At 42.9% G+C, this 23,879-nt stretch overlaps 2 protein-coding genes across 6 annotated transcripts in view; one reads left to right on the top strand and one right to left on the bottom strand.

Annotated features, from left to right (window-relative positions):
* The window catches only part of macrod2 (mono-ADP ribosylhydrolase 2), a 399,810-nt gene that overhangs the window by 315,307 nt on the left and 60,624 nt on the right, over window positions 1–23,879 (bottom strand). The gene's annotated exons all lie outside the window — the stretch shown is intronic.
* flrt3 (fibronectin leucine rich transmembrane 3) lies at window positions 591–11,033 on the top strand. The gene is made up of 3 exons (XM_076743642.1): window positions 591–713; window positions 6,072–6,792; window positions 7,847–11,033. The coding sequence occupies exon 3, from the start codon at window positions 7,889–7,891 to the stop codon at window positions 9,839–9,841; it is 1,953 nt and encodes a 650-aa protein (XP_076599757.1). The 5' UTR covers window positions 591–713; window positions 6,072–6,792; window positions 7,847–7,888; the 3' UTR covers window positions 9,842–11,033.

Here is a 23,879-nt window from a genome sequence, read left to right as displayed (position 1 = left end):
CAAACCAGTCTAAATCAAACCACTGTGAGCAACAGGCTCTGTGTACCTGCCACCCTCACCTACACACGCACACACACATGCAGTACTGTGCATTTCCGCGCTTTCTCCCTCATACCCTCTTTTCCTGCCAGTGAGCACGGCTTTCCAACCAGTGGCCGCTCGCTCCTCTTAAGTGCACACATCTGACAAGGATGCGAGTGCCTTTCCCCTTTCCTCCACTCCCCCTAGTGTACCCAACCAACACTGCATCGCTCCTGTGCGTCTCCCAGAGAGAGAGAGAGAGAGAGAGAGAGAGAGAGAGAGAGAGAGAGAGAGAGAGAGAGAGAGAGAGAGAGAGAGAGACCCCTCCCCCGGATGACATCAGTGCTCTACTGAAGCTCGAGGCAAACACAACTCCACATTAGTATTGAGATCTACCCGTTCACCTATTTCCTTGCGCAGCCTACAGATGTGTATGTGTGTGTGTGGGCGCCAGTAAACATCGCAGTGCTGCTACAGATAAACTCCAAACAGCTCTAGCCTTGTCAGTGAGAGAAGGTTTGTTGGAGTTTTTTTTTTTTTTTTCCTTTTTGTTGGGGTTTTTTTTTTTTTTTTTTTTTGGATCTCAATTTAAATCCTCATAGCCTGGATTGGATTATTATTTTTTTCCCCCCGTTGTGAACCCCAATTTAAGAGGATACCTGTTACTTTCCATTTTTTGGTTGATTATAGAGGTAAGTGCGGTTTTGTGCTGGTACAGTCCTGTTGGGAATGCATCCTTTTCATCTTTTTGGATCTTCTCGCTGGCAAAAGGAATTCAAAGCCATGCGGAATCCTCAGGAGTTGCTTGTATCTAATTAGTTGCCCTCTTTTCCCCCCCTCTTCCTTTATGTTTTAATACTCGGCCCAGGCGAAAAATACTGTTTCTCTCTGAGGTGACTGCCTCACAGGCGCTTTCAGCGATAGTAATAAAAAAAAAAAAAACGTGGTTGCACTTTTCCTCCAAACAACCTTAAGCTCTTCTATCAGTTTACGCACTGCAAGTCAATCTGCTCATCTTGTCCGTCACAAATCAGACTTAAAAAGATAATTCATGTCTCTCGTCACCTCCAGCCCCCCCTCATGCCTGCAACTTGCTGCTTCGACCCTGCGCTGCGTCCCTCTTGATTCTGCATGTATCTAACAGAGACCACAAACACCAGGTCTCCTCTTTTTTCCCCCTCTCCCGTTTCACACTCTGTGTCTGTCTGTAGAGATGAATTTCTTGTTGCGACATGTTGAATTTGCTTTTGATCACACTCTTCCTCCGCCTCAGTACACCGGTCAAAACACGGGAAAAGCACTTAAGAGAGCAACAGGGACGTCTGAAATCTTTCCGTTCCTGACTTCAGCCCTTGATGTTTCCAACCCAGTGGGGACAGAATCGGTGGTGAATACGCAGACCTGATAGGATTAGGGGACCGTGTGGTTTAGTCTCGGTGTCGCAGCCCGAGAAGACACCCCGGTGAGCAGCTGAAATTGCAGCGCACATCCCGCGGAGTTGGACGTGAAGGGGGCAGCTGGAGAAGCTCCGCTAAATGTGTCTCCGGCGTCACTGTCTGGACGCCTCGGACCAGCTCCTTTTCACAACCTCCTCCATTCAAATACACTGTGTGCAACTGGAAGCTTGTCTGCGAATAATACCGACGGCCCCCCTCCCTTAAAAACAAACCTCACATACGCTGTGAGAGCTTTAGGGCGCAGTCATGAAGCTCCCCTGAAAATGCACAAAATACCATGAATCGAAGTTTCATGAGCACCAGTTTGCACATAAGCAGCGGCTCATTTAACGCAGACAACATACGGCACCGTTACACTGACAATGCCTCCAAACAACTACCTGACATCTGTGCGCAGTTGCAGCTCTGACATGACTGTCATATTAATAAGCCTCCAGAAATAAACGCGTTAATACCCTCTGCTCATACTGGCGGCAGATTCTCCTTTCTAATGTCAGGCTATGATGCTATTGAAGTAAAAGTGCGCTGCTCGTTTTCCTCTCTCCATGCAAACCTCATATTTACCCCATTAGAACAATGCAATGAAGTGGGCACCTTCAATTCTTATGCACTGTATTTAAGATGAGCGCCTTATTGGGAACACCAGGACGGGGCCAGTTATTAATCCAATTTAACACAGCTTTTCATCTTCATGAGAAGATAAGGTCACCCCGGCTTTAAACAATGACTGATATATGGGCTATTTATATATGGTCTACAGCCTGATTTCAATAAATCACTAATAGCGTAGGCAAACCTGGCTTGAATTGTCAAGCATCGTAACGGTAGCTCTTTGTTGTCCAGTGTGTTCGAGAGACAAAGAAATAAATAGCCTGTTAAACACGGCAGACATGAGGACAGACCCAATTGTCTTCAGTGATGACTGCCTGAGGCAAAAGTCCCCAGTCAATTGCTTTCAGAGGGAATTCACATTGCAGATTAACAACTAACCAGGTCACTACAGACAGAATCGTGTATTCCCAGAAAGTTAAAGCATCAAATATGAATGACAAAGTAATACTAAGACTTTCAGAACTACCAAGACATATTTCAGATTCAACACTGTCCTGTGAGGAGGCCTAATTCAGTTCTTTTCATTCTTTATTTAGCCTCTGAGCACTATCTTTTTAACATCTACTCCAAGCTTTAAGAGGCAAATCATTTCACTGTGCTTACTGAAAGAGAAGGTGTAAACATGGCTGCAAAGCATAAACATCGCAGGAGCAACCTTTGCAAACAATATGACTCAGGGAAATCTGCAGATGAGCCAATAGTGAGGTTAACAAATCTGTGTTGTAGGTAGGTGTCTGGCCTGTGCTTGTTGGGCTCCTGTGTGGAACTTAACATGGGTATCCAGTGTTTTGGTGTTTGCTTGTCACATACATACAGAGACACACACACACACACACATTTCATTTTGCAGTGCCTACCACCCCCATGTGGGGAAAAACCACTGCAGCTGCTACAGATCTCTCCTTTCAGGCTGTTACAAAAGAGAGACCCCCGTCTGTCCCAGGCCTCTCTGTGCTCTTAATGGGCCAGCAAAAGTATCATCTGTTCAGCCCATCTAAAGACAGCGCCAGGAGGCCACATACCAAATCTGTGAAACTATCAGAGGTTTTCGCCCATTTTCTCTCCGGTTGAAACGTGTTCTGTGTCCCTGTGAATTCAGATGTGACCATGAATGTTCCATTGTGTCTCTGCGCCACAGCGGGCCGCTGGCCGGTGTCTTCACGTACAACTTGCTCATATGGAAATCGGTGGCAGACAAACACTGACAAAAACTCACCTCGTGTGAGAGCAGAGAATTAAGAAACCAAAAAATTAGATCCAAGAAAACACAAGTGGGCATTTTGCTTTCCTCTCAGATTAGCTTCAACTGTCCTTCCCCAAAATAAGTCCATTTATTTGCATGATCATACAGTCATTAATAATTCATGTTTTTCAGCCTTATTTGAGTGTCTGCTTAAAACCTATCACCTTGCCAAGCAACGTTGCGAAGAAAACACATTTCCAAATCCAAAATCTGTTAAAAAAAAAAAAAAAAAAAAAAAATCAGATTAACATCATTATGTGCAATCAATCATAATTCAAAACTATATTATGAATTAGAGTGAATAATCAACAACAGATACAAACAACATTGATTTCCCAATGGAGAGCTCTGCTGTGGTTCAAAATTAATTTCAGGGCTCATGAATAATTTAACAGCCAGCCATTACTACTTCTACAGCTCTCTCCCCCTAAATGCAGCCTGTGTAATATTATTCTGTATTTTACGGAACTAAAAGTCATTATAATCTGCAATACTTTTGACAGGCATGAAATTGTTTCTATTTGAGTTTTTCCAAAGCCTTTCTTGTGCAGTGTATGACTAGGGGGCACAAAGTCTTGGGCTCTGTTATTGCAGACTAATGTGCATTTATGCGTGTTTAGCTCACAATGGCTATCAGTGTCCAGCTTTGTGTGAACCTCCCACGCTCTCCACTGAAAGGTAACTAGCTGTATACACACGCACAATTTTACCAGGATGCTCAATTTAACTTTGCCAGTTCGGATTAAATGAAGCAGAAGTCACTTTGACTGCCAGAGAAATCTCCTGTCGGCCGGCAGAGCTTATTAGAACGATGGAGAAAGACATCCATCACTAAAAATGTTTAGCCTCCATTGCTCTCAAAACGATTATGTGCATAGGAACACAGCGTGTGTGTGTGCGGCTGCGTACATTCACATGTTTCTTACAAAATTGGCTGTATAAATTAGAGGAATTTTCAAATTGCCTTACTATAATGTTTTAATATGTAAACCCCCTCTGTTGAGGCTACAAGGTCCACATGCTTGCCTTATAGCAAACAATGGAGAGGGGCCACTCTCCTGAAATCCGATGAGCTTGGAAAAAAGAAAAAAAAAAACGGCCCAGCACCGAGGCCTGACTCTGCTCCTCGTAAAGTTAGCAAGATGTACATGGTTCAAAGCAGGAGTCCGATAAATCACCCACAATACAGCATCACACTGAGGCTCTAGATACATTATACCACAGTATGTTTAAGATAAATACAAATGAATAACCGTGTCTATTGTAACTTCCACTGGACACCGATTCTGTTATCTGGGCAGGTAAGAGAGATGCAGTGGCCAAAAAAGGCAAACTAACTGGCAATGTTGCGCCGTACCATATATGGGGTTATTTATGCAGAGAATCATCCTGTCTCACAACCCTAAAAGCCTATTATTCCTGAGTGCAGATAGGTCTCTGCCGGGTTCCCTTGATAAGACAGAAATGCAGAGGCTATTACTTCCCTTTATGTAATGCTAAGAATTCCAAGATTCAAATCAAGACTACATACTTAACAATATTCAGACGATGGAGAACTTTACAAAATGAGGTGAAAAGGGATATTTAAAATTGAAATAGCTTGACTAAGTGCTGCATTAAAAGTTCATTCCAACAGACAGACAGCACATATCCTTCTATCATCCTGCCATTTTCTAAAACTCCATTACCAAATTTCATCTTTTTTTCCCCCGTCACACTCCTTTATTCCAGAAGTTAGTAGAGGTCACATCTGGTGCTTTTTCCCCAGACTCTAATCTACTACTAATGTAATACTGGACTGAGGGTCCATGCTTAGATGGAACAGAAGGAAGGGGGGCATTATTATTAGACAGCATCTCAGGAGTTGTAATCGAGTTACAAGCCTCTCAATTCCCTAATCTTCTCCTTGTCATGGGCTACAACTGTTAAACGGCTGCTCCCCCCTCGTTCCTAATTTCCCATTACATGTTTTACAGCAAACAGTGGCTGTCAGCAGGTCACATGGATGGTTACGTATAATGACACAAAGCTATTGTGTTGCAAGAGGAAACGTAACATTTTCTTTGGCAAAGGAAATTCTATTTTTACAAACAGAAACAGCATTCACAGAATGTATAGAGAGGATAGGGTGGGGGCAAGGGGTCATGGAGAGGAGCTGGGAGTGACGGGGATGGATGCAAAAGCCACCCTCTTCTCCATGCAAAATTCGAACGGGCGTCGTTCATCATGTGTGCTTTGTAACGTTGTAATTCAGCACTGAAGGGATTAGGGTTTCCTCTTGTGTAGACTAGCGTTGTTTTTAAGATAGCGAAGACTGCATTTTTTAGGGTCTAGGTCTCTTGTAATACACCAAAAGCTCAGCTAGGCAGTGAAGTGGACTGAGTAGGGCACAGGAGCTCCACCCTCGGCCATTGTGTTGGGGTCTAGATCACTGTTGTCTTTCATATACACACATTCTTTCTTGTATCACCATAGAAAAGAAATGTGGCCTGTTCGACTAACGGTACGTTAAAGGTCAACGGTCTAAATCATAGGCCAGGAGGAAGGGTATTTCTAAATAAGAATGTCACCATATAATGGAGGTTAGAGTTCTTTATTAAACACATTCCTAACCTTAATTAGATTTCTTTTTATGTTTTCTATCAATGGTGGAAGATTACTCTCCCGTTGCCTTCAAACATTATTATGTAATTACAGAATGTGTGCACTGAACATGTTTATCTTTGGTTATTTTTCAGAGCACCACCTCAGGTGTGAGGAGGGCACAGTATGAGTCAAGCTGCAGATGCGTGAGGGAAGGCTGCGTCCAGAAGGATAAGCACCTCGTCCTGTTCTGCACCGTAGAGGAAAGGAAAGCATTGGTTATCGGCTTCAGGAGAAGGGACCAGAGCCCTGGATTAATGTGTATACAGGCTCGACAAGGGAGCAGAGGATTCTGGGCTACCTGAGGACCTGGAGTACACAAGTGAACAGGCCTGGATTGAGCCTGTGGCACAGGGGGATTGGCATGGCTCAGACCAGCTTTGTGTCAACTCATCATGCCTGTCGGGCCTGATTGCAGAAAGGAGCCTTTGCTAAAGCTCACCCCGTCGTACACACGGATCACTATACAACACCCCAAAAATCTCATTTGCAGTTATGGCTGTTGAGCTCGACAATTTCAACGCCCATTAGGATTTTTAATATTACCTGAGAGCGCATGCTTTGTCAGTGAGAGGGGATGCTTTTTCTCCAGGCTTATCTGCCATGGTAAAGGCATTGAAAGCATGAGCCTCTGACAACACAGAGGAGGTCATCGTCCAAACAAGGATCAGCTCAGCAAACACTGACCAGGTCAGGATATCACCAGAAACTCCTCGGACAAACTTTTCCTTTCAGGAAGGATAAGAGGAAATTCAAGAGGAAATCTTGATTGGATTTTTGGTGGCCGGAGAGGATTTACCACGTCGTATAAATCAGGTATGACAAATGCGGATGGCTTTGCTTCTTTCCACTTCACTGACCAGACCACAATTTCTAATGAGATGTGCAGGAAGGGAGGTCATGGCCGGAACGCATAATTAAAGTAATAAATCAGTATTATCCTAATTAAAAGGTAACTACACATCGATAGTGAAGAAAGAGACAAACGGCACCTTCTGCTTTACACCACGGTTTTGTTCATTTCAAGGCCATCTGCCAAGTTTATGAATTCTGAAACGCAATGTTACATTTTTCAATATGTAGATTTTCAAAAAATAATTGAACACGTCACAATTATAGCAAAGATCATTAATTAATAGTTTTGTACAAGGACAAATAAAACTCACAAATTTTATCTTCCCCTGCCCCCTAAAATTGTTTCAAAAACATGTTCTGCTTGGATCTCAATGTGATAAAGATTTTAATGTGGGGAGAGAGATTTATTTTTACCTTGTAAGAGGCCAGTTAAACTCCAGAATTTGAATGGTGAAAGGCATGGGGAATGATCTAACAGGATTTAAGAGTATGTCGGTTCCACAACAGTTCATCAACAAAGCCTGACTTTGTTCACCCTCGTGGTCTGTAGCGATGAATGGCAGCCTTGAGATACAGAAACGTGTAAAACAACTAGGGAATGCTATTACATTTCACAAGTCAAGGCCAAAAAGCCAAAGCACAGAGATTCAATTCACAGAGCTCACAAGTAGGAACATTTCTGATGAAAAAGAAGAAAACAAAAAGTTGTTCTATTTCTAATGCAGGTTACTTTTTAAACTTCTAACCCTCGGAAATGTATAGATGATGTAAAGTCAGCTCTGAAGCAAACAGTTTACTGTTAAACAAAGTTCCACTTTGTTTTCACTGTCTGGCAATCCTAATTATCAATTCATATCAATTTAATACGAGGAATTCAAATTGATTCTTTCAGGAGTTGTTTAATCTACAAAGTGCTGCAGGCAGCATTTCAAACACCCAGCAATTATGAGAACAGGAATTTGGCTCTCCTTTAAAGGACTTGTGCATTAAATGTACCCTTGTGTCTTCTCCCCAGGGGCTCTTGAGTGATTAGACTGCCAGGCAACACAGCTTCAAGATGGTGCGTCAATGCAAGGCCTTTATCCTCTTCCTCATCAGGATCGGGCTGCTGCTGGGTCTTGCTAACCCCCTGGTGACCTCCGCCTCATGTCCCTCAGCTTGCCGCTGTGATGGAACCTTCATCTACTGTAATGACCGTGGCCTGACTTCCATCCCTACTGGTCTACCCCAGGATGCTACAGTGCTCTTCCTGCAAAACAATCGCATCAAGAGTTCAGGCATTCCTGCAGAGCTCCGCAGGCTCTCAAATGTGGAGAAGATCTACCTTTACTGCAACAATCTGGATGAGTTCCCCACTAACCTTCCCCTTGGGCTTAAAGAGCTTCACCTTCAGGAGAACAACATTCGGATGATTACCCATGCCTCCTTAGCCCAAATTCCCTACATTGAAGAACTACACCTGGATGATAACTCTGTATCAGCGGTCAGCATAGAGGAGGGGGCCTTCAGGGACAGTAATCACCTGAGACTACTTTTTCTCTCCAGAAACCACCTAAGTACCATCCCTTCAGGCCTACCCATGAGCATTGAGGAGCTGCGCTTTGATGACAACCGCATCTCCTCCATCTCAGAGCAGTCGTTGCAAGATCTCATCAACCTGAAGCGTTTAATACTGGATGGTAACCTGCTCAACAACCGCGGGATTGGGGAGATGGCTTTCGTCAACCTGATCAACCTGACTGAGCTCTCGCTTGTGAGAAACTCCTTGACATCACCACCAGCCAATTTGCCAGGCACCAGTTTGGAGAAGCTGCAGCTACAAGATAATCACATCAATCGGGTCCCGCCTGGGGCTTTTGCCTTCCTTAGGCAGCTGTATCGCCTGGACCTGTCTGGCAACAACCTGAGCAGCCTCCCCCAGGGTGTATTTGAAGATCTGGACAATCTCACACAGCTCTTGCTACGCAACAACCCCTGGCAATGCACTTGCAGGATGAAATGGGTGCGTGATTGGCTGCGGTCATTGCCATCTAAGGTGAATGTACGTGGCTTCATGTGCCAGGGTCCTGATAAGGTCAAAGGCATGGCAATTAAAGATCTAACTACAGACATGTTTGACTGCACAGATTCAGAGCTAAGCCCCACATACGAGACAAGCACAGTCTCCAACACTCTACGCCCATCACAGCCCCAGTGGCCCTTGTTTGTGACTAAAAGGCCTGTAGTAAAAGGGCCTGACATCGGTAAGAACTACCACAGCACTACCGCTTCTTCAGGCAGAAAGATCATCACCATCAGTGTGAAGTCAAGTAGTGCAGATACAATACACATATCATGGAGGGTGTCACAGCCCATGACTGCCCTACGGCTCAGCTGGCTAAAGCTGGGACACAGCCCTGCCTTTGGCTCCATCACTGAGACCATTGTGCAGGGGGAGAGGAAGGAGTACCTGCTCACTGCGCTGGAGCCAGAGTCTTCCTATAGGATATGCATGGTTCCCATGGAGACTAGCAACATTTACCTGTCAGACGAGACCCCTGTGTGCATAGAGACAGAGACTGGTTCTCACAAATCATACAACCCGACCACAACTTTAAACAGAGAGCAGGAGAAAGAGCCTTACAAAAATTCCAGTCTGCCTTTGGCTGCCATCATCGGAGGGGCTGTGGCTCTTTTGGCAATAATCATGTTGGCACTGGTGTGCTGGTATGTCCACAGGAACGGTTCACTTTTTTCCAGGAACTGCACCTACAACAAAGGCCGTCGGAGAAAGGATGACTATGCTGAGGCTGGCACTAAGAAAGACAACTCCATCCTAGAAATACGAGAGACTTCTTTTCAAATGATACCTATAAATCACCTGCCTGTGTCCAAGGAGGAGTTTGTGATACACACGATTTTCCCGCCTAATGGCCTGAGTTTATACAAAAGCCCACACAGTGAGAACAATATTAACAACAGGAGCTACAGAGACAGTGGAATACCAGATTCAGACCATTCCCATTCATGATATTGCGCATGGCCGTTAATGATGAGTGCGCAGCTTAAACAGAGTGGCAAGACTTTTACAAAACACTGGATATATAAGACTAAGGAAGCAATGTTCTGTACATTTGCCATATAATTTATATTTAAGGACATTTTATGAAGACGGAGAACGTTCCAGTTGCAGGCCATCACTGAACCATCAGTGGGTATTGTAACTAACTGCAATTCTATATTTTAGGGATTTGTAGTAATTTGTACTGTATTTCCTTTGCTTAAGGTTATCGACCAACTAAAAGAAACTCTGTGTTCTACTGAGATTTGATGACTTGTCAACTGTGAAAGTGGGTTTTCATTGCTGTGTTGAACAATCAGACCTTAGAAAACCTTGTAGTATAAGCACAGGTCATTCTTTTAACTTTGTGGCTGTCTGAAAAACAAAAAGGCAAAAAAATGACATGAAGTAAACTGAGGCACAGCTGATCAACTAATTTGCAAAGCAGGCATGTTGCCCTCTAAAAAAAATGAGCTGTCAGCAGCTGTCTCCACATACGATGGACCAAGAGTCTTGCTCTAGTATTCACCTGGTATGGAGTAGGAATAGTGACAGATGAGGTGCCATGCTTTATTTCTCTGCTTTGTTCAGTGTGTGATTTTTTTTTTCTGTTTGCAAGAACAAGAAACACAGCAAAGCAACCCAAATAGGGTTCCAGTGTTTTTGATAGGATTGTAGGCCACAGCACAGGGCAGATAAAGCACACCGACCTTAAGGGGCTCTCTGCTCCTCAAAGCAAGTAGACTGGACAGGCTGACACAGAGGACCCCCCACTATCTCTATTTGTACAAGCCAACAATGGCCAAACGACAATGGCGGCATTCTTTAGTACCATGTACCATACGTCATTCTAGTCACCAGGCCAAAAAGACAAAACATGTTGGCTTTCGTTAGAAATACCACAGTGGCAGCAACTCCTTGTTATGAGTATTATTTTGTATTATTTTCCAAATGAACACACTTTTATGTTTCCACAATTTGAAGTTAACTGTTCTTAACAATTGAAAACCAAAGTGCATTGTATGCCCTTTGGCCAGTCTTGTATGTGCCTTGATCCAATGCTTATTGTATTTAGCTTTTTAAGAAACCAGTGACTTTTTTTCATACACACTTGAATATGAAAAATATTGGTCATATTACAGAATAAAAGTGAACAAAAATACCTGCTCTTCCTTACCTTGAATATAACAAATCCCACTCAAAATAATATTTCCTTTCTCTTTTATGGCTCAGTTCAATGACTATCCCATGCTATGCTATGTTTTTCTGTGATTGCTCACTTTATTTTTTCTACTCTAGAGAATTCTATCTTTGTACAAATGTGAACTACCCTGGAGCAAAAAAAGAAGGCTACAGGGGACCTGTTTTATTCATTTATATCTCAAATTACCGTCTAGCCACACAATCTAAAAACAGTTGGAGATGAAAAATATAATCTGCTGAGTTTTTACCCTTCACAAAGATCTTGACTCATAGCCTTAAAACCACATCTACCCTTCCAAGACATAGTGAACTCTTTAACAATAAAGTCAGATACTGTTCTTGAAACCCAGTTTTCCACTTCATGGGCAGTCTGCAGAGCAACATCTGCTTGAGGCTGCTGCTGTTCTTTCGTGCAGTGAAGCCATGTGTGACTTATCCGATTGGCCAGAGAGAGAAATGTCACAGTAGAGTAGAAATAGGGCTTTGGAGAGATTGGACTCTAGGGTTTGATGAACCTCCCAGGCACCAGGGCAACAGAAAACTAATGACGAGCCACCATATGGAGGGGTGGTACAGGCGGACCCTGATGGGGATGCCCGTCCCTGCAGAGGACAGAGTATATATACACTGCTCCGGGCTCCAGGCAGCACACTTAATGACATGGTTGCAGGTCACCCGGGCAAGGGCCCATGAAAAGGTACACATGCAAAAGCAGTAAAATAGCCTATTAGCCCCTTTTACAAATGTATCCAACAGACCATCTTGTGAAAGCTAACATAAAGTTAAGGCATTTCAGATTATGCTCTCAAGACACTAGCATTAACTATGCTCTTGCACAAAAAGCAGTATTCAGAATGTATCAGAAAAAATATCGCATACCCACATTCACACACCCACAAGCTTTTAACACAGTCAGAGCTTTAATTACAGTAAGGGGAGCCGCTAAAAGCTGTACAAGCTATCCAAACCTTAAGTATACACTATCCCTGCCCTTTACACTAAATATATATCACATTAACTTGGAATTAAAGTCGACAGACGGTCTACTTTTAGAATGCTGAATAGTAATAGTTTCCATATGAATGCTGTTCTTTGACTGTTAGCCTTACTCCTATCTTATTTGACTAAACAGAACTCAATGATAAAACCTTGGGATGGAATGGTAATTTTTATTTTTATTATACTGAAATGAGCAAAGCTTCCTCATCAGAGATACCATTAATCATCTCTTTATAGCAGCCTTTTCCAGAAACACAAAAGAAACAATATAATGTGCTATAAACTGTTTTAAGGTAAAGTAAGTAAGTAAACCAAATCAAAAACTGTATGGTTTTCAGCCTAGTTGAAAATGTGAAAGCAGGGATCTCAGCTGGCTTCACAGCATCAGCTTCTCACTGATGAATGAGGTGGCTCTACAAATGTTGAGAAATGGAAAAACGCTCTATTGCTTGAGCAGAGCTTCCACATGTTTAGTAACTGCAAGAACCGCTTAAAATGTTTAAAAAAGCTGTGTTATTTTTGACTCAAACATAGTCTACCGATGAGATCACTGCAGTTTCTTCTGCTAGAACTGCAGTCTTTTATGTGTTATTGATTAGCTTTCGGGATTAAGCACGTAAATTTCTCACATAAAGGTTGGAGTAACTGAAGTATGCTGACCACTTTAAAGCTCGGAGGATGAGCAACCCGCTCCCACATTTTCTCTCACCTGTGTGATAAATTACGCTTTAGCCACATGGTGAAAGGAGCATGCTATTGTTGTGACTTTCACGGAAAATAATACATTAACCAGAGCATCTTTGTGCATTCTGGCTGAATCAAGTGTGAGACAAAATTGATGAACCAGACTGCTGACGACCCTGTGCGACCTCACTTATCACTCATGACCCTTGACCCATCTGCCCCTTTAAACAGTTCCTTAATCACTCTCATGTTCTCACTGAGGTTAGACAAGTCTTTAAACATTACAAGATGCCACATGCATTTGTCTCCTGTGTGACACACACAGAGCCTAATTATGTTTGTCTTTTATGTAACCCAGAGAATAAAACTAATGGGGCAGCTGCACTGTCTGCCCCAGGCTGCTGTTATTCCTTTTGTAATGTACTGGTCAGGCAGCCGGTCACATTTGCATTCCTATAGATGTTCGTATCAAAGCGCCTCCGGATGACCTCAGCGTCATCAGGAGCTGGGCATGGTTCTACTCCGTCAGCACCATTAGTAGGATCAAAAAAGCACAGGCCATGTGGCCCTATGACTGATTAGAGGTCAGTGAGGTAAGGTCAGACTAAGTTCAAGGATCTCAAGAGATGAAAAATGAATGCATATCAGTGCCCACAAAACATGGCCAGTCATCAGGGACTCCGACAGGCAACCTGTCCACCATAGGGATGCTCTGCTCAGGAGAGGACCCCCTGGCATTCATTACAGGGCATTTTTAGCAGGGACGCAAGAAGTTATAGGTGAAAAACACTGCGAACAAAAGGTCAGATGTTGAACTAATGGCTTAATCGCCTGCAGAACAAAACAAAGGCTCACAGGATAAAGTTAAGCCAAGATGATGCAGAGAGGACCAAATTGAGCTTTTTTGGTTTTGCTATTTTCAAGTCAGCATGACAGACTAGTTAATAAACTCTCCAGAATTAGAGAGATCACTTGGATTTGACACAAGGGTAACAGAAATCAACAGCGGTGGAATAGAATCAAAGTTAAATACTCCACATACTACATATGGTCACAATGTACAGTCAAAGGGGATGTCTCACAAAACCGAAGCATATTGATCGTTTTGTTCTAAAAGGAGTTTCATAAGAATAAATGTCCCTTGTTTTTAAATTCTTGTAAAAAGTGTGCTTCATCAATACTAGTTGGCCAGTATGCCAAAAACAACCACACATTCAAAACAAAAATAAAAGGGGCGCTTGCCGTTCTCTCTCCCTCACATCCTGTCGCACACAGCCTGCACATCAAACAGACCCATGATTTAATGGCCTCTAAATGCTGAGTGGCATGGTGCTGAGGTCACAAACCCAAACCCAGGCCCAGGGCCTCCCACAAAGTGCACTTCTGCCAGTGTGCAAAATTTGCATATACTGTGTAAGTGTGTGTCTGTGTGTGCGTGTGTGTGTATGAGGTATAAAAAGAAACAGCGACGGTTAATGCTCTGATGTGAAGTGCTTGAATTTAACATTTATGCTCTGGCACAGCGTGTTTGATTCATTCACATACACCTGAATCTTACTGGCTCTTTACATTTATCATTCAAATGTGCACACATGCTTGTGAATGTCTAGGTGTGGTCTCAGAGATACATGCAAACGAGTGTCTATGATTAAGAATTGCAGATTGGGAGGGATCCTCAAAGACATCTCGGCACACATGAGAGTCGTTTGATCAGTCTGGTACACTTTGCAATGAACAAAAGGAGGTGAAAACCGATAGCCTGAGTCTCAAATAAAGGGGATGTTTTTGATTTTCAAGCCATCGTCATCACCCATTCATGACTGCATTTGACAATGACAGGCTCGTGCCAACCAATGCGAATGTCTGCATGAATGAGTGTGCTTTGTGTATGTATGTGTAATTATGAAGGTTGCTGCAGTAATGACTACTTGCGCTTTCACGTGAACCAGTGCACACCGTAATAAACACAAGCAGAATATCATACTGATTGATATGCATGTAAGCAGAACAACCTAAAGCCATCACCTCCCTTCCTTGCACTCAAGACTGTCATGAGACTTTGTAGCTCTCAGTCACAAGCACTGTCTGTTCTCGCTGTAAAAGAGCGGAGGGGTGAAAACAGTGTGCCCGGTGAGAGACATGTCAGTGTGAGTGATGTGCTCCTGTGTGGGGGTGTTGTCCTATCCACTCTGTCTCTGACCAGCTCCCCCCATCCTCCAGGCCAAGACCCTCTCCATCTCTTCACATTACTCAGTGACCTGAAACCACGGGGCCAAAAAACCCAACCAGCTCCTCCGTCTTCTTAATGAATCCAATTTTTTGCCTGAGAGCACAAGGCGTGCACATACATCCATCGCAACTCTAAATTATCTGACATTAATACAAATTAACAGGAGCCACCGCCATCAAGACTGTGCCACCCCACAATGGCAGACAATGACAACACATCTATATCACTGTATGAAGACAGTAACTTATTCTATACCTCCAAATACAGTCAATAGTTTCATTTAAAACAGGCTACACCCAAAACAAAAGTAGAGGAACTGATTGGTGTCGATGCCATTACACTATGAATTATACACGGTATGTTATGAAAATATCCATATAATTGACTCTCCTCTATGGCGGCCATTAATTCCTGTCCTCCATTAAGTGGTTTAAATGATCTTGTAAGAGGCCATACATCTCCTGATGCCCTTTATGGGATCAACACCACGTCCCCCTTAGAACTTAATCGACCCTCAGTCCCATTTGTCGTGAAGTCTGATACAGGGGAATAATTATTTCATTCAGAAAGGTTCTGAGGGGTCCAACTTGTCCATTACCCCCAGTAGATCTGCAGCTCTGCAGTGGGAGGCCAAAGCTCCTCTTCGATCCATTCTCTTTTCTCATTTATGTTAAGCCAGCTTTAAATGTCAGTACAGTATTTGCATGCCAATGTGGCTCTGTCTGCAGCTCTTTATTTTCAGACGTTGACAGCCTAATCGCATGCAAGTTTAGCCCACTTTGCTAACCTAATGCTTGCTACAGCCATGTCATACTGAATGGCAAGCCAAGGTTTGTATCTGTAGTGTTCATCTGCAGCTGTCTTATTCACTTTGGCTTGCGAGGGGAAAACACAGAAAACGCAGCGCGTCACATAATCAGCCCATCAGTAATGACAGGAAACGTTCTATGCTGACCATCAAACAGCACCATCTTAACCAATTCTGCTACATTACACTGATGGTCAGTATAAACTATATCCATTACATGCTAAAGCCTCTCCCGCTCACTCAGCCAACTTTGTTTTCCCGTGATGTTTTGAAGAATGGAAGACTGAGCGGGGCAGAACTCCACCTCAGCAGGTCTGATATTACCCTTTTGACAGTCTGACCTTCAGGCGAGAGCTCAGTCCATCTCTCCAGAGAAGTCTATCATAGCCTTCATTCATACAGACAGCAGCTCCTCCACACCTCAGCAGGGGCTAACGCATAGACATTTGCTCAAGGGTAGCAAGGTTTTGGTACTTCTCCAAGAGGTACAGAATTCAGCAGTGTCAGCACCTTTTAGGATTGTAAATACAACCTGTCACCATTCATCAGGGCACCAGAAGGAGAACGCAGACACTTCAAGGCCTCATTATTTTGCTGTCCTCAAGCACCTCAACATAAGATCACTGCAGTGCAGCAAAGGGGCAATATCCCTGACCCAGAGTGGGCCAACCACCACAAAGGGTTGCTAACAATTCATGTGGACTTGGTGTGCTCACATAGTACAAGTCGCAGTTACCAAACTCCTGGAGACAGAGTTGGTGGAGTTGACATCGGAGGGTTTAAACACAACGCAGTTAGTGGGCTGTCTCCCGCTTTCAGAAGTGTGGAAAAGTGACAGCGGTGTCATCATGTAACTATACAAGTTATGCACACAACACTGTAGCGGGTTGAGAGACTGCAGTTCCAGAAATCCCCCCCACCGCGTCATCCAAACACACACAGTCAAACACGCAGAAAAAGTTAAGAGGAAAAAGTTTGGGGGAGAAGCCACCAATGGGCAGGGCAGGGTGGTGGGATGTGGGATTAATTAAAAGCTGCTGTCACCGTGGTGTGCTGGTGACACGCAGCCACACGATTACTGAGATCTCTGTGTGAGAGGAATCTGCTCCCACAACTCATTTCCTCCCCATCGAGGGGGAAGCAAAATGGGACCGTCTGTTGTACAAAATACCAAGAAAGAGAGAATCATTTTTCACTTAAAGGAATTTGAGAATCCAGAAGGAAGGAGAGGGCAGGGGGTGGGATAAGAAGGATGAGGATGAATTCTTTTGTTTTTGAATAAAAGTCTGCTGAATCTATTTCAGTCCAGTGATACATTGGGATGGTGGGAGGGAGAGGTCAAAGGATCTAAGCCAGTGTAATCCTAAGCTTGCTGCTGCTTAAAACCTTCTCAAGTTAACAGGGTGATGTGTGTGTGTCTGTAGACACTATGACACTCACGCAGCTTAAACTAACATCTGGCAGTGCTACCAGATCTCACTTTCGTCTTTCCACTTATTTCTTGGGATGCTTAGTAATCCCTTTGTTGCGACCATTATACTGAAACAGTGATCAAATTACAGTAATACAACAACATTAGAGTGCAACTATTCATCTACTGCTTCAGTGACTGGTCAGCTATTTTAAAAATTGATGTATAATTTCAGTTATTTATCAAGCAAAAAAGGAAAAATACTTTCTGATTCCAACATCTGGAAAGATTTCTCTTGTTTCCATTGTCAAAAATATTCTATCTTTGGGTTTCAAGCCATTGGTCAAACATAACAAACAATTTGAAGACGTCAGCTTGGTTGCTAGCATGTTTTCAATTAATCTAAAAAATATGGAACAGCTTAATCCATAATGGCAATAATCGTTAGTTGCAGCCCCACATTTATCCACAGTATAAGCTATATGCTATGTAATATAAGTCTATACACCACCTACAAGGCCATGAAAACACTAGAAATTAAATATTCATATATAATGGCGAGAACAAGTTACAAACAGCCATGGTGGAGTTTTTCTTGCTTGTTTCCTGCAAATAATTATTATTGGATTTAATGGTTGCATCGACGTTAGGATTGATCCTTATTTCTCAAGTTTGCTACTAGGGTAGCAGTCACAATGGTTCATGAAGGTGTAGCATTAGGGTGTAAAGCATTACAAGGGGAAACCCTACAGGGTTGAAAATACATGATTTTTGTGTAGACGACGTTGTGGCAGCATACAATCCTTATGTAATTGCAATTTACAATCTGTAAAACCTATTTCACATTCTCTTTACAGACTGCAGAGCAGGTGGCTGACAACTGTAGGTGTCAGCCATATGCAGCGTTGTCAGATTCTAGCACTCCTGTCTGCACTTTCAGAGGATTTTTGCCATGGATTCAATCAAAGTATTTATAGCAAGGCTGGAAAGTGAAATAAAAACATTGTGGGGAAATTTTGAAAGACATCCCACTTGTTCTTACTGTTGTGAGAGTGAGGCATACAGCAAGCAGGTTGGAGTGCTAAAGGTTACACCCCAGCCACAGATGTCATTAACAACAACTCTTATTAAAGGTGATAGCTATGGTGAAAACAGGATACTGCAGACGAGGAAGACAGCAATGGGGCTCATTAATTCACACTTCACTGCCTTCCTGGAGAAGGCAGATAGATCTACACGGTGGAAGTTTTGGAAAATAGCAAGCACGTATTCGTGATCACAGTTTGGCAGCCATTTCATCTGGAATAAAATAATCACACTCAATAAATGATAGCCACTCTTTTTTTCCCCTTACCACCCACTAAACCAAAGATTGTACGCACCTCAAATTAAAACTCTTCAGGAGTCAGATGAAATTTTAATATAATCAGAAGCTTTTAGGCTACTAATTATTCATCTCCTTTAATATGCAGACATTTCATTTAAACAACAACTTAGGCAGACGAGGAAAGTTTCCAGTTTCAGAAAACACTGCTGGGAATGCTGGCAGGCCCATTCTTCATTTTCTAATTATGGTGGATTATCATTAGCTTGAGACACAACTGACGAAGAAGACGTACATTGATGGAAGCAGTGTGCTAATGAAATCAAGAGATGCGGGGGGAAGCATGCAGCATGAAGGGATTCTACTGTATGTGATGCAGAGGACAAGCAGAAGCTTAGAGCATCACAGGAAAATACAAGAACATTTTAAATACGGAGAACGTGTTTTTTTTTTTGTTTTTTTTCCCTCCAGGGACAATGCCGAGCTGGAGGCAGACATGGTCTGTATATACATCTGTCAACCACATATTTCCTGTGTTTCAGGCCAGCAGCATACGGCCAAAAGTTCCCAGACCGGTGCTAATGTGACAAGGGTGATGGCTTTTGTGTAAAGTCACCAGAAGTTGTCAATGGCACCACGAGTTTGGTCATTAATCACCCAGTGGCCCGGCTGTGTGCATGCATGACACGAGGGCAGGGTTGCAATGGAAGGGGGTTGAGCCCTGTAACATGGACTCTTGCCCCAGGAGCCCCAATGGACTTGAATGAAGAGGTCCCACACATTCATAGTTACCAGGTCACTAACCAAATTATGTTGATATCCAGAGACAGCACACAGAACAACAGAATTCATTTAGTATCCCTCACCTCTATTGTCTCTCTGTCAGGGCATCACTGGGGTCTGGGATAAATAAGTAATCCCCCTTATTCTTCTAAATTGATTTGAATCCCTTCAAATGAATGCTGTGCCTTGTGAGAAAGGCATGAATTCAACACAACAATGAGAGGAGGTAATTTGGACCTTCTGATGACATAGTTGTCACTGCAAGAAAAAACTATGCACATGCAAATCATCTGCATGAGCCAGATGGTCATAGTTTTGGGCAAATTCACTTAGTCGGGGATAAGTAATGTGTCACATTACAAATATGGCCAATGCATTATTGGACAACATATTAAAAAAAAGGTGAGATCTGTCCATCCATCACTGGAGGTGATCATTTGGTTATATGTCCCCTGAGGAAGCTAAACACAACAACCTGGCGCTATGTCAGACAGGACTGCATGTGTGTGTGTGTGTGTGTGTGTGTGTGTGGGCACTTACACGTGTATGTCATTCATGCATAGACCCCAGCCCCAAAGGGATCCAGCGCCTTCGCTGTGTAGCATTTTAATTAATCCTGTGGTGACAGAGTGGATCTGGCAGGTTATGTATGTCTTAGGGCTGGGGTGAGAGGGTAGAGAAGAGAAGGAACACGACAGTGGGGTTAATGCCAAACCCACCAAAAGGCATAACACAGCGAGCAGCAGGTCCACTCTTGGACAGGTGCTCCTCGTGGGGTCACCCGCCAACTCCCAAACCACACAAAGCCACCGTCTGTCACCACCAATCTGACCCGCATGGCCAGACACGGAGAAACACGTAGCCTCAGTTGACTGTGGTTATGAATTTTGTAATGAGCACAATAAAACCAAACATTTACTTATGTTTGAGTCTCTTCTATTACCGGGTAAAAAATGTGCCGGTGGTCCGGTTGCTTAGATAGCCTGCTCATTCACTCCTGGTCCTGTCGTGAGGTGCAGTTAATTTGAGCAGCTTTAATGTGTTTTTGACAGAGCGTAGAAGATGTATTATCACCAGTGGTTTCTTTGCTTTGCGAAATTTGTCATTTCATTGACCATTTGAGCTCACATTTCCAACTAAGTGTGATTTGAATATAAAATCGGTCATACATTTACACCATCTGAAGAAATCCTTGAGAAATGCAAATCTCCTCTGAGGGTGATTAATTGAAACCTTTAATGTGGCGGCCACTGCTTCATGCCCCGGAGTGGGCCAGGGTGGGTGACTGCACACACTGGCATTGAAACTCAATGTGGGCCGGCTTGTTCAAGCAGAATCATGCCCAGCCACTACACTGAACACTGTGAAGGTGAACAGTGTGACCATGTCCCGACAAGAAAATTGTATTTCAGAGTCAAAATGAGAATTGCTTTAATCGATAAGTGCGATAAATGCAGGAGAATTTGTCTTGCTGACACATTTATGGGTGTGAACAAATGAGAAATCGCAAAGTTTCACAGCACATAGGGACACACAGTGTAAGGTCAACAGGACCTCACCGGGTGAGCCGAAACTGACAGAAAGAGACCTAAGCCTATGGAGAAAAATCTAAAATATGAAATGTTACTCTAAAGTCTATTTAAACCTTTCTTACTCCTTCTCCACCCATCAATAAACACGATTACAGTTGAGTGCATGAATGACATTGCTATTTGGGTCCTCAGAGGTACTCCAGCCCCCAAGGCTGCAGTCTGTCTGCCTTTCAGTCTTAGATTGAAATATACACAAGTCATGTGCAGGAGGGCGAGTGATTATAACAGAAAAACACATCCATATTACAAGGCACAAGGCAACACTGCTAGAAACTGCCAATCAACACAATAAATGGCTCAAGTATTGCCTCAATACTTGACCAAGACAAAGGGCCTCATTGGATGCCTGTCATTTAAGAGACAGGAACGAGCAGGTTTTATAGCAGATCGCACAGGCTGCTGAAAAGGAGCAAGGTTCCTCACTTAGCTGTTGTGAAATGAGATAGACACGGAGGAATGTCTGTGGTAAAGGCATCTTTTGTTCAGCGTCTCAAGTACTTGAGTTTACAATACAGTCAGAGTGCTTCTTTCATACTACCAGCACACGATCATGGTGGTACTATAAGCTACAGAAGAACGGAGGAAGAGAGAGATGAAGCCAAAGATCTAAAGAGAGGCGATTAGAAAAGAAAAGAAATAAGAGAGTGGCAGAGAGTGACAGACCATCAACGATCAGCGAGTAAAACCAAAAATGATCTGCTAACTATGGCTGAGCGATATGCAAAAAACAAACAAACAAAAAATATTGTGATTATTTTGTCAGAGTGCGATACGAGTGATGATTTTTCCTTTTCACTACAAAAAAATAAATAAAAAAAAAAAATGATGACATGAGCCTGCTGGTCCTGTATGTTCCCTTATGTGTGGACAACATGATTTGGGGGCTGAGTAAGTTGCTATTATTTCCTGTAAATGAAACCAGCCTAGGCCCATATTCATTGATCACATAGAATTAATCAAGATCAGTTTCTATCATGTGTACTCACAAACATGTTTTGATTGAGTTGGTTGTTGCTGACGTTCTGCAAAGGTTAACTATTTAGCCTACATTTATTAGGACATGACTGGTTTAGTCATGCTTACTGGTTGGTTTATTTTTCCTTACAGCTACAGTTGTCCACCTGGTAGTAGCAACACCCTGCTTGTAAGTCACAACTAACTAGCAAGCTGCTAACTAACCATCTGATAATAAAGTGATGCAATCAGCTCAGTCATAAAGACCCCACACTTCGTTATTCATGTTGAACACCATGAAGACACAGTCTTCAACCATCTTTGGCTGAGCATAAACATTAGAGACAGGCACACAAGCAGCATACCAAGACAGAGAGGAAAAGAACGAGTGAGAGGAGAAGATCTTAGTATCAAAATACAGACAATTTAGATTTACAACTCTGCACAGCCTCCCCTCCTGACTCTACCTGTCAAGGAGAGACACACTGCACAATCTACCGAGGGATGTGTGTGTGTGTGTGTGTGTGTGTGTGTGTGTGTGCATTTTGTGTTGGTGTGTTTGTGCGAAAACACACAAGTGTGCACGCACTTCGCTAGAGTGAGAGGATGACAAAAGATGTGAACAGATGCGAACAGACATGGAAGCAGCCACACACAGGAAGGAACAATATGGATAATATTACAAACATGGGCAACAACAACAAGCCACAAAAGGCTGCAGCATTAATACAAACCTGTGAAGGCAGCCATGCCCGAGAAGCAAAGTGTGATACATCAAATCACAGACTACCAGAAACAAGGCCACATGTCCCCAGTGATGGTCATTCTGGCTTCCCCCTCCAGGCATGCACACTTCAAAAATGTTAAGCTGGCAACATGTTACACTCCAGAGATTTATCTTACCACGAGGAGCTCTCCTAAATGGCTAATTCCTATTTTCGTCTTTTATCCCCCAATTATTCCTCTATGATCTGACCTATTGAAAAAGCTGCTGAGATCAACTTTTACTAAAGAAAAGAACTGTAAGCTAAGAGAAATGGTTGACCTTGTTTCTAATTGTGCTTCATGAATGAAACCACTCATTACACCCTCATAATTTATCATAATAATCTGGGAGAGTTACTGTAATTCTTGCTGCCATATTCACCATTATGGTGATATCGCGTTACTTGAACATGTGTGTTCTACAGCATCTAACAGCACCGACTCCATCAGACTGTACAGTGTTTGTGGACACTTATGGATAGTTTCATAAAGCTGCTGGTGAGGCTGGTGTTGATGAAGCAGACAAGGACAGGGTCACGACTGTCCTTGTCCTCCGTGTCTTGCTGCATAAGCACATTAACACACGCTCTGGTATTTACTGTGAATGCACAACAGTACAGTGCCAATTTTTTTTTGACTGTGTCTTTTTGATTTAACTGTTGAAGTGGGTTAATGTTAGCGTGGTTTTTCAAGGCTTTGTGGCTAATGCAAAATGAAAAAAAAAAATGGCATGCAATGTCTTCTGCACTTTGGTTAGATGCAAATTCGTCATGTAAATTCATCACATAAATTGGTGCCAAATAACTTCTAAGTTATTCAACACAAGCAGTAGATTTAATTCCCCTTAATGACTTCTTTGTCAAGTCCTTGCACCTCCAAGTTTGTTCACTGCTGGCAGTAAGTAACTTTATTCCATGTATTATTCTACATGTGCTTTATGCTTCTTAAAATATTATGAATGGCTTTGTGTAGCATTGCCCGAATAGTGTATCATCTTTTAAGGTGGGATTAGAAAACAGCCAGGGGTACTGCAATAAATAAACATGCCTACTTCACATTTTTGCTCCTTTTATTCAGACTCCACATTAGAAATTGTAGCACTAGTAAACAGTGAAGTAAGGCTGCTCAACTATAAGTATCAGCAAATATGACATCAGCGTCAGACCTTTCGGACATCTCACATTTAAGCCACTAAGCAAACAAAAATAGAACAAGAGCCTGTATGAACATCAATGTCATATTCTACATGAAGCAA

The sequence above is a fragment of the Chaetodon auriga genome, chromosome 11 (assembly GCF_051107435.1).
Source record: "Chaetodon auriga isolate fChaAug3 chromosome 11, fChaAug3.hap1, whole genome shotgun sequence".
NCBI lineage: Eukaryota > Metazoa > Chordata > Actinopteri > Chaetodontiformes > Chaetodontidae > Chaetodon > Chaetodon auriga.
The sequence above is the reverse complement of the archived record's forward strand: the minus strand, read 5'-3'. Positions and strand labels throughout refer to the sequence as shown.

Excerpts from the sequence above, each read along its gene's own strand:
- flrt3 (XM_076743642.1), top strand. The coding sequence starts at position 7,889 with ATGGTGCGTCAATGCAAGGCCTTTATCCTCTTCCTCATCAGGATCGGG.